Here is an 11,955-nt window from a genome sequence, read left to right as displayed (position 1 = left end):
AGGTTCCCTTTAACACAACTGAGAATCTGTGGTGAGACTGAAGATTTCTGTTCACCAGAGGAATCCATCTAAGGCTACGTTCACATTAGCGTTCCGCTAATGTGCGTCGCTGTTGCGTCGGCGACGCGCCCCTATGTTTAACATGGGGGACGCGTGCATTTTTCTTGCGTCCGATTTTCGTCAAAAAACGACGCACGCGTCGCAAAACGCAGCGTTTTTGCGTGCGTTTGCGCGCGTTTTTTTGTGCGTCGTGCGTTGCGTCGCCGACGCAGCGGCGCGCAACGCAAATGTGAACGTAGCCTAACTTGAAGGAGCTGGAGCACTTTTGCCTTGAGGAATGGGCAAAAATCCCAGTGGGAAGATGTGGAAAGCTCAGAGACTTTGCAGAGTGATTGCAGCTGTAATTGCCACCCTTGCTCTACAAAATACTGACTTTAGGAGGAGGGGGTGAACAGTTATGCACACTGAAGTTTTTCATTATTTTGTCCTACATGTTTGCTTCACAATAAAAAAACCCCAAATTTTCACAGTTGTAGGCCGGGTGTTTACATGAACTGACGCAAACCCTCAAAGAAAAATAGAAAAAAATCCAGGTTGTGAGAGGTAGCAAAACACTAAAAATGCCAAGGGGGTGAATTCATCCACCATTGCATATATCTGCCAGGTGCCCATACATTCTATAACCAGGGGAGGCCTGTGGTAAACAGAGTCTACAGCTGGCGCTGGTTCACACGAAGCGTTTCTCCTCAGATTAGGCTACTTTGACACTGGCGTTCTTTGCCAGACGTCGCAATGCGTCGTTTATGGCAAAAAACGCATGCCCCATAGATTAACATTAGCGACGCATTGCGACGCTTTGCCACACGTCGCAACCGTCGTGCGACGGTTGCGCCGTGTTGTGGCGGACTGCCGGGAGCAAAAAACGTTACATGTAACGTTTTTTGCTCCTGACGGACCGCTTTTTCCAACCGCGCATGCTCGGCCGGAACTCCGCCCCCACCTCCCCGCACCTCACAATGGGGCAGCGGATGCGCAGGAGAAATGCATCCGCTGCACAAGTTGTGCGGCGCATCAAACGCTAGCGTCGTAATCTCTGCCCGACGCATTGCGACAGGGAGATTCCGACGCTAGTGTGAAAGAAGCCTCACCACTCCGACCCCTCATAGATAAAGATTTTCTCCAAGTCTCTAATAAGGGCATGAAATCCCCCATCCACACGCACTGCCTATAGTCAAGATTTAGAGCACGCGGAGTTGTTTTCCTCAGACTTCCCTCAGAGCAGCAGCTATTCCCGCAGAGGAAAGCACCAGACGTTACCGAGGACGTCTCTAGCCACCGCCATATGTCACGGACCAAGCAGCCGGCAGCCACTGGTGGCCACTTCCACCACATACTGCGCGGGTGCGCGCATTGATTCATCGTCCATCCCTGCCCGCCAATCCCGCGGCTGAATCCTGGTCACGTGATCGCTCAATGTCTGAGGGCGGAAGCTGGCGCGATGACGTCACTGTGTTCCTGTCGCTGACATGTGACTGCAGGCAAATAGTAGGAAGGAGGGAGGCTGGAGACTGACAGGGCAGGTCTGCATGGCGGGGAGAGGCGTGGACCGCACACTGAGCACTACATGCTCGGTGCCTGGGTTAGTCCAGTAGTATTAGTGCTGCTGGTGTACGGCCCTCGGAAGTACAAGAGCGCTGCAGGAAGGTGCCAGCACGAATCCGTTCAGGTCTGCCCCCTGGTGGCCACGGCAAAACGGACCGTGTCTCTGTGACGTCACGCATGGATGCCCAGGTTGGGGAAGAGACCCCCGCGACCCGAGCGGGGCCTGTGCTGCATATTGTGGTGGTGGGCTTCCACCACAAGAAGGGCTGCCAGGTGAGAAACTTCCCATGTGCAGGCTGTGTGTTACATGCCCTCCTACCGCCGTGTGTGTACAGGTGGCGTCAGCCTCCTGCATGCTTCTGTGTGCACGATGATTGGGGAAAGGTCTGTCAGTCACTTCCCGAGTCCTGGTGATAGGCGCAGTCCGCTGGTACCTGGGGGTCTCACCTGCCATTCTGTAGGGACAGAGCACAGCCCCCCAACCTCCGGGTACTGAGGGCGGAGAATTATACAGTGTAGGAAGATTGCGACATAAGGTGCAATGTTTATCCATGTGACAATCCTTCATAACAACATCCTGCACACATCATACAGGCTGTAATATATCCTGTACACATCATACAGGCTGTAATATATCCTGTACACATCATACAGGCTGTAATATATCCTGTACACATCATACAGGCTGTAACATATCCTGTACACATCATACAGGCTGTAATATATCCTGTACACATCATACAGGCTGTAACATATCCTGCACACATCATACAGGCTGTAATATATCCTGTACACATCATACAGGCTGTAATATATCCTGTACACATCATACAGGCTGTAACATATCCTGCACACATCATACAGGCTGTAATATATCCTGTACACATCATACAGGCTGTAATATATCCTGTACACATCATACAGGCTGTAACATATCCTGTACACATCATACAGGCTGTAACATATCCTGTACACATCATACAGGCTGTAACATATCCTGCACACATCATACAGGCTGTAATATATCCTGTACACATCATACAGGCTGTAATATATCCTGTACACATCATACAGGCTGTAACATATCCTGCACACATCATACAGGCTGTAACATATCCTGTACACATCATACAGGCTGTAGTGTATATCCTGCACACATCATACAGGCTGTAGTGTATATCCTGTACACATCATTCCGGCTGTAACATATCCTGTACACATCATACAGGCTGTAACATATCCTGTACACATCATACAGGCTGTAATATATCCTGTACACATCATACAGGCTGTAACATATCCTGTACACATCATACAGGCTGTAACATATCCTGCACACATCATACAGGCTGTAATATATCCTGTACACATCATACAGGCTGTAACATATCCTGTACACATCATACAGGCTGTAACATATCCTGCACACATCATACAGGCTGTAACATATCCTGTACACATCATACAGGCTGTAACATATCCTGTACACATCATACAGGCTGTAATATATCCTGTACACATCATACAGGCTGTAACATATCCTGTACACATCATACAGGCTGTAACATATCCTGCACACATCATACAGGCTGTAATATATCCTGTACACATCATACAGGCTGTAATATATCCTGTACACATCATACAGGCTGTAACATATCCTGCACACATCATACAGGCTGTAACATATCCTGTACACATCATACAGGCTGTAGTGTATATCCTGCACACATCATACAGGCTGTAGTGTATATCCTGTACACATCATTCCGGCTGTAACATATCCTGTACACATCATACAGGCTGTAACATATCCTGTACACATCATACAGGCTGTAATATATCCTGTACACATCATACAGGCTGTAACATATCCTGCACACATCATACAGGCTGTAACATATCCTGTACACATCATACAGGCTGTAGTGTATATCCTGCACACATCATACAGGCTGTAGTGTATATCCTGTACACATCATTCCGGCTGTAACATATCCTGTACACATCATACAGGCTGTAACATATCCTGTACACATCATACAGGCTGTAATATATCCTGTACACATCATACAGGCTGTAATATATCCTGTACACATCATACAGGCTGTAATATATCCTGCACACATCATACAGGCTGTAGTGTATATCCTGCACACATCATACAGGCTGTAGTGTATATCCTGCACACATCATACAGGCTGTAGTGTATATCCTGCACACATCATGCAGGCTGTAGTGTATATCCTGTACACATCATACAGGCTGTAGTGTATATCCTGCACACATCATACAGGCTGTAACATATCCTGTACACATCATGCAGGCTGTAGTGTATATCCTGTACACATCATACAGGCTGTAGTGTATATCCTGTACACATACAGGCTGTAGTGTATATCCTGTACACATCATACAGGCTGTAGCGTATATCCTGTACACATCATACAGGCTGTAGCGTATATCCTGTACACATCATACAGGCTGTAGCGTATATCCTGCACACATCATACAGTCTGTGGCGCGTGTCCTGCACACATCACGCGGTCTGTGGCGCGTGTCCTGCACACATCACGCGGGCTGTGGCGCGTGTCCTGCACACATCACGCGGGCTGTGGCGCGTGTCCTGCACACATCACGCGGGCTGTGGCGCGTGTCCTGCACACATCACGCGGGCTGTGGCGCGTGCCCTGCACACATCACGCGGGCTGTGGCGCGTGCCCTGCACACATCACGCGGGCTGTGGCGCGTGAAAGACTGATGGAAAGCATGCCAAGACTCATGAAAGCTGTGATTAAAAATCAAGATTATTCCACAAAATATTGATTTCTGAACTCTTCCTGAGTTAAAACATTAGTATTGTTGTTTCTAAATGATTATGAACTTGTTTTCTTTGCATTATTTGAGGCCTAAAAGCACTGGGATTTTTTTTAAATTTTGACCATTTTCTTTGTCAGAAAATAAAATTATTGCTGGGAAATTCAGAGACATGTTGTCAGAAGTTCATAGATATATAATCTACTATATAATTGTCTAAGGGTCACTTCCGTCTTTGTCTGTCTGTCCTTCTTTCTGTCACGGTTATTCATTCGCTGATTGGTCTCGGCAGCTGCCTGTCATAGCTGCCGCGACCAATCTGCGACGGGCACAGTCCGGAAGAAAATGGCCGCTCCTTCCTCCCCGCAGTCAGTGCCCGGCGTCTGCATACTCCCCTCCGGTCAGCGCTCACACAGGGTTAATGGCAGCGTTGACCGTGGTGTAACGCACTCGGTTAACGCTGCTATTAACCCCGTGTGACCCCCTTTTTACTATTCATGCTGCCTAAGCAATAAGACGCATGGATCATAAGAAGCACCGCCATTTTATAAAAAAAAAAAAAGTTTTTTTTCCTTTTTTTCTCATGAAAATTTGGGGTGCGTCTCATAATCCGAAAAATACGGTATGTATCTCCTTACACACCATACAGGCTGTAGCATTACAAACAGTGGTGTAACTACAAAGTTATAGGCCCCGGTGCGAACTTTCAAATGCCCCCCATGCCCAAATATTTTTCACCCAAATTCACATTCTCCCTATTCATTTCGCACACTATAGCTTCATTGCAAAGTTGTATAGTGTGACCTCAGTGACGTAACTATTCGATGCCCCATCTTCGTATATATTTGTCCCCCGTACTGCCATTATGTAATGTTTAAAAGAAAATAAACCATTATACTCATAAGGGGCTTACATAGAAGTCATGTGGATCCATATAAGAAGTATAATACACTCCTCATAGTGCTCCATATAGTATAATGCACTGCCATCGTCTACCATGTCGTACAATTCACTTCACATAGTATAATGCACCTCATAGTACTTCATATACCATATGTGCTCAAGTATAAGCTGACCCGAGTATAAGCCGACCCCCCCTAATTTTGCAACAAAAAACTTGGAAAACTTATTGACTCGAGTATAAGCCTAGGGTGGAAAATGCAGCAGCTTTGGTAAATGTCAAAAGTAAAAATAGATACCAATAAAAGTAAAATTAATTGAGACATCAGTAGGTTGTGTTTATGAATATCCATATTGAATCAGGAGCCCCATATAATACTTCATACAGTTCATTATGGCCCCATTAGATGCTCCATATACAAATATGCCCCATATAATGCTCCATGCAGTTCTTTATGGCCCCATGTAATGCTCCATATAATGCTCCATTCAGTTCTTTATGGCCCCATATAATGCTCCATGCAGTTATGGCCCCATAGATGCCCCATATAATGCTCCATTCAGTTCTTTTATGGCCCCATATAATGCTCCATGCAGTTATGGCCCCATAGATGCTCCATATAATGCTCCATGCAGTTCTTTATGGCCCCATAGACGCTCCATATAGCATTGTGCCACATGTAATGCTGCTGCACTAAAAAAAAAATGACATACTGGCCACTCGTCGCTGCCCGCTGCTCTTCAGCGTCCCGTCTCTCCGCACTGACTGTTCAGGCAGAGGGTAGCGCGCACACTAATACGTCATCGCGCCCTCTGACCTGAACAGTCATTGCGGAAGACGGGGCGTCGGTGGAACGCGGAAAGGTGAATATGAAATGCTCCCGGCGCTCCTGATGCGATCCCTGCATATCCCACGGTCTTCGGGCGCAGCAGCTTCCTGTAGTGAGCGGTCACATGGTACCGCTCATTACAGTACTGAATATGCGGCTCCACCCCTATGGGAGTGGAGTCCACATTCATTACTTTAATGAGCGGTATCAGTGACCGCTGAACAGGGGAAGAAGCTGCAGCGCCCGAAGACCGTGGGACATGCGGGGATCGCGTCAGGAGCAGGTGAGTATTTGACAGGCGTCGCTCCCCCTCAACCGCTGACCCCCCCCCCCCCCACACACACACACACACACACCCGCCCTCCCCGCCTTCCATGACTCGAGTATAAGCTGAGAGGGACACTTTCAGTCCATTTTTTTGGACTGAAAATCTCGGCTTATACTCGAGTATATATGGTAGTATAATGCATTCCCCCATAGTCCTCGATTACAGTATAATGCAGCCACCCCACATTAGTATAATGTAGCCCCGCCATACAATATAATTAGTGATGAGCGAGTGTACTCGATGCTCGGGTTTTCCCTAGCACTCTCGGGTGACCTCCAAGTATTTATGACTGCTCGGAGATTTAGTTTTCATCATGGCAGCTAAATGATTTACAGCTACTAGCCAGCTTGATTACATGTGGGGATTCCCTAGCAACCAGGCAACCCCCACATGTACTCAGGCTGGCTACTAGCTGTAAATCATTCAGCTCCGGAGCCGCCTGTTCCCTGTCCCAGCAGCCGCCGCCAATATGGCGACCAACATCACCTGTGCAAATGCTGCACTGCCTGGGCCCTGCACACAGTGGGTGCGCGATGAAGTGATGTCATCGCGCACCCGCAGTGTCAGAGGGGAATGATGGGAGAGGGAGCGTTAAAGAAAATAAACCAAAAAAGAACTAACGAAGACCTAAAAAATATGTTTTAATGTAATAATTAAAACCAAGAACAAAAATACCAAAATACCATAGACCAATAGTAGAGAAACCCTGCAGGATAACTGGTCTCCGATGTATGATACCGGACAAAAATATATATATGTCAGAAATGGCTAGGGAAGATAGATGTGCCTATCCCTAAAGGATTCTCTGCTGCCCTTATCTATCTGGACACAGGTATGCTCAGAAAACATAGGCACTGATTCATCAATCTGTTATATAATGGTTTACACTAAAATATTGTGAGATTTCAACTAGTAATTGTGCAAAAAAATCTGCCACTTTTTGTGTTTTTACACCAGCTCTGCCAAATGTCTGTAGACTCCGTTTGGGTGACAAATTCATCATAATATATGCCAGTAGTAGCGTAAATTAGGACTGGAGTACATTCCATATGCTGGTCACACCACCTGAAAAATGCGCCAAGTCCATTACCAGGCGTAGGTCTTTTTTCTCTCATCTTTCTCCTTCATACACTTGATCAAGACTGATGTATAAGGGCCATAGAATCCTTTCACAACTGTTCTATTTTCCCTGTATTAAAAGCGAGTATACGAAATTAAATGCAACAAAGCTCATTTCATAACCATAAAAAGTAATAAAACAAGTACCCAAATTTCTGAACCACCGCCAAATAACAGATCAGATCATATATCAGAGATTATTATTACATGTTCGTGCACAATGTGCTGGAGAGGCCATTTTTAAAGAAACTGTACTTATTTCTGTGAAATATCCTCAAACCTTGCATTATTCATTCATAAACAATGGTGATGGGGAAAAACAAAACAAAATGCGAACCTTCAATCGTAATGAGCCTGAGAGGTCACACCTGCTCTCCGTAAGAAAGGCGGTAAAACTGAGTGGGGGGTTCAAGCAGCACTTAAAGATAATATGAAGGGCGGAATCCGCTGCTTCCTTGGAGTAGAGGGGTAAAGAAAAACGTATGAGCTGTGTCTGTCAAGCCTCTTGCTCCTGACTCAGGGTTAAAGAAGCACTCCTAGTCCCATCAAAGTTTTTATCCTCTTACTATATTGCAGTCATCATATTAAATGGCACTGTCTACTTACAATTGCTCATTTTGCCTTTCTACACAGCTAATTCCTCTCTTAATTTAGGTATATGACATCATGTGAATAAAAACTGACTAGCTGAATCCTAATAAACTGTGTGTAGAAACTAGGTCAATTTTCCCTGTATGAGTCATGAGTCACTGCAAAAATCTCTTGCAGGAGGAGGAGGGAGCAGCTGGTTCAGGAGTTGAAGATGAGGAGATTTATAAATGCAGGGGAAAGAAAATAGATGGGTAACGGCAAAATGAGCATTTTTAAGTACACAGTGCTATATAATATGATGACTGCAATATATTATGAGGATAAAAACTTTGATGGGCGTGTGTCCTTAAGGCTATGTGCAGACGTTGCGTATTTTGATGTGGATGTGCATTGTTTTTGGACACGCGGAATTGCATCAAATCCGTAGTGTAGTGTACAAGCAATGTTAGTCAATGGCAAATTCAGAATAGTTATGCACATGCTGCAGAAAAAATAGTGCTCATTTGCAGCGTTTTATTTTCCGCAGCATGCCAATTCTTCTTGCAGATCTGTAGCGTTTCTGCATCCATTGACTTCCATTGCGTCAGGCAAATCCGCAGCAAAACCACAGGTTTAAAAAAAGATCTGTGGAGTTGCCTGCGAGAAACGCTGCAGATCGGGTGGAGACTGTGTGTGTGTGTGTGTGTGTGTGTGTGGGTGGAGACGATGTGTGGAGAAGATGTGCGGGTCTGTGTGCGGGTTTGTGTGTGTTTGCGGGGCTGTATGTGTGCGGGTCTGTGTGTAGGCAGGCATCGTCCGATGGGACTACTAGTCCCATCCGGCTATGCCGGCTACAGTGACAGCTAACCGGATGATGGGACAGTAGTAGTCCCATCATCCGGCTACTGTGTTCAAGTTTAAAAAAAAAAAAAAAAACATATAGACATACAGTACATACTCACCAATCACCTAGTCCCTGAAGCCCTCGATCACCTGTAAAAAAAAAAAAAAAAAAAAAAATTAATAAGTAAATAAAAATAATAAACCAACAGTATACTCCCTGATTTGATGTAATCCATTTAATAATGAGTCTCCCTTGAGCGTCTTTTACTTTTTTAGGGTCGAGTCGGGTTTTGCGAAACCCGACTATCTAAAAAGTCGAATCGGGTGAAATCGGCCGATTATCGCGAAAAGTCAGAGATCGACCAAAACACGAAACCCAATGCAAAGTCAATGGGAAAAATCTCTCTCCCTCTCCCTCTCCTCTATGTCATCACTCTGCCCACGCTCCTTTATTGGCTGTAAAAATGGCGCTAAACGCGTCATACGAAACGCGACTTTGGCGCGAAGATCGACCGCATGGCCGATCCCACACTAGGGTCGGGTTTCATGAAACCCGACTTTGCCAAAAGTCAGCGACTTTTGAATTTGTCCGATCCGTTTCGCTCAAGCCTACCCACGACTATCTCCTGTGGAGAGCTGTCACATCGGCAAATGCGACCACTCTCCAGTGGCCTCGGTGATGCAGTGACAGAAGGTAATCTTCCGCGCACTGTATCCCTCCGCCTCTGTGAGTGCAGAGTACATACTGTCATTTGCGTGGTAAAATTCTCACGCAGCAGTGCCATAAAGTGAGAGCCCATTGAACCCTCAGTGATAACGCTGCAGGAGCCATTGTCTCCTGTCAGTGTGTCATTTGAGGCCTATAGAGCAGTCACATCTCCTGATGTGACAGCTCTATAGGGGAGACTCGTTATTAAATGGACTACGTCAGACCAGGGAGTGTTTGTGTTGGTTTATTATTATTTATTTTTTTATTTTTTATTTTTTTGCTGGAGATTGAGGGTGTCGCATTGATTGGCCAGAACAATAAAGATGGCAAAACTGTGTTGTTTTATTTCATTAAAATACTTTTTTCTGGCTGCGTTTATTTAACCCTTTACCAACTATAGGATTAGTAATGGAGAGGTGTCTTATTGACACCTCTACATTACTAAGCCAACTTAATGTCACCTTACAATTCAAAGGTGGCATCAACCCCTAACTATTATACCCCATAGGCCGGGATCACACATGAGAGAAACACGTCCGTGTCTCGCATGTGAAATCCAAGCTGTGGCGCCAGCACTGTAGAGTGGAGCGTGTGGCTGCATAGCAACACATGGAGCCGCACGCTCTGCTCCGAAGTGCCGGCGCCAGAGCTTGGATTTCACATGCAGACACGGACGTTTTTCTCGCATGTGTGATCCCGGCCATATACCACCACTACAGGGCAGTAGGAAGAGAGAGGCTAAGTGCCAGAATTGGCGCATCTTACAGATGCGCCATTTCTGGGGCGGCTGTGAGCTAGTGTTTGTAGCCGGGGGGGCAATATCCATGGCCCCTTGCTAGGCTATTAATATCAGCCTACAGCTGTCTGCATGGCCTTTTCTGGCTATTAATTATAGGGGGACCCCACATCATTTTTTTTTTTTTGGGGGGGGGGGGGGGGGGTGCTATTTTAATAGCCAGTAAAGGCTAAATATACAGCTGCGGGCTGAGATTCATAGCCTGTAAGATTCATGGGTATTAACCCCTTCCCAGGCTATAAACATCGGTCCCCAGTCGCTGGCTTTCCCTCTCTGGCGCAGCAAATTGCGCAGGAGCCCACGCCATTTTTTTTTTTTTTTTTTTTTTTAAATTAAACAGATATTGCGTATAAGGCCGGGGTCACACTTGCGAGAAACTCGCACGAGTCTCACACCTCAATACTCAGCACTCAGGACCGGAGTGTGTGGCTGCATGTATTTCTATGCAGCTGAATGCTCCGGTCCCGAGTGACGGCGGCAGTGTCGGCTATTGAGGTGCGAGACTCGTACGACTTTCTCGCAAGTGTGATCCCCAACCTAATGCAGATTTTGTGCGTGTCCTTATTTAACTCTTTATGTACCATTTTATTATGTGTATTATTAAACATCGGGCTTGGTATTATCTATCTATAGATATATCTATATTTCTATCTATCGATTTGTCTATCTGAAATAATTAAAGAAAATTTGGCAGCGCTTCCAAAAAGAACTGCTAATGGATCAGTAAAGCCACTGTTTTTCAATTTGATATTTGGAGTGCTGCCTTTTTTTTTTTTTTCTTTTTCTGACTATCTGTGTGTGTAAACATTATTGTTCAATGGAGTATGTAAATGAAGAGGTTGGACAAGACATAACATCACAATTATTATTTTTTTTTTTTGTTAAATAGATCTTTATTTAGCTTGCAAAAACGCATGAAAATCCGCATAAAAAACGCACTGATTTTTTTCCTGCGTTTTTCTGCCAAGAGATGCAGAATCTGGGCAGAAAATTCCATAGGCAAATCTGCAACGTGTGCATATACCCTAAGGGTGTGTTTCCACGGTCCGGATTTGACGCAGGTAAAATCTGCACCAAATCTGCACCTGAGGTCCCTGGCAGGTCACCTGCATTTTTTATGTGTTTTTACATGCATTTTTAATGCATTTTTTTTGTTTTTCATGCGGATTTGAGTGTGTTTTTGTAAGCTAAATAAAGATATACAAAAAAAAGAATTGTGATGTCATTTCTTGTCCAACTTGTTCATTTACATACTCCATTGAAGAATATTGTTTACCCCCCCCGGCTACAAATACCAGCTTCCAGCCGCCCCAGAGATGGCATATCTGTAAGATGCGCCAATTCCAGCTCTTGGCCTCTCTCTTCCCACTCCCGAATAGTGGTGGAATTGAGGTTAATGAGGGGTTAATGCCACCCTTGTAAGGTGACATTAAGCCGGCCT

General features: G+C 45.4%; 1 protein-coding gene across 2 annotated transcripts in view; it reads left to right on the top strand.

Annotated features, from left to right (window-relative positions):
* The first annotated feature begins 1,506 nt into the window (after positions 1-1,506).
* Positions 1,507-11,955, top strand: part of AVL9 (AVL9 cell migration associated) — a 67,997-nt gene continuing 57,548 nt past the window's right edge. Inside the window, exon 1 of one of the 2 annotated variants that reach the window (XM_069730286.1) lies at positions 1,507-1,875. In XM_069730286.1, the coding sequence (XP_069586387.1) occupies positions 1,780-1,875 (96 nt within the window). In that variant the 5' untranslated portion in view covers positions 1,507-1,779. The remainder of the gene's footprint in view (positions 1,876-11,955) is intronic. The other variant, XM_069730287.1, reaches the window with a different exon arrangement.

The sequence above is a fragment of the Ranitomeya imitator genome, chromosome 6 (genome assembly GCF_032444005.1).
Source record: "Ranitomeya imitator isolate aRanImi1 chromosome 6, aRanImi1.pri, whole genome shotgun sequence".
NCBI classification, from domain to species: domain Eukaryota; kingdom Metazoa; phylum Chordata; class Amphibia; order Anura; family Dendrobatidae; genus Ranitomeya; species Ranitomeya imitator.
The sequence above is the reverse complement of the archived record's forward strand: the minus strand, read 5'-3'. Positions and strand labels throughout refer to the sequence as shown.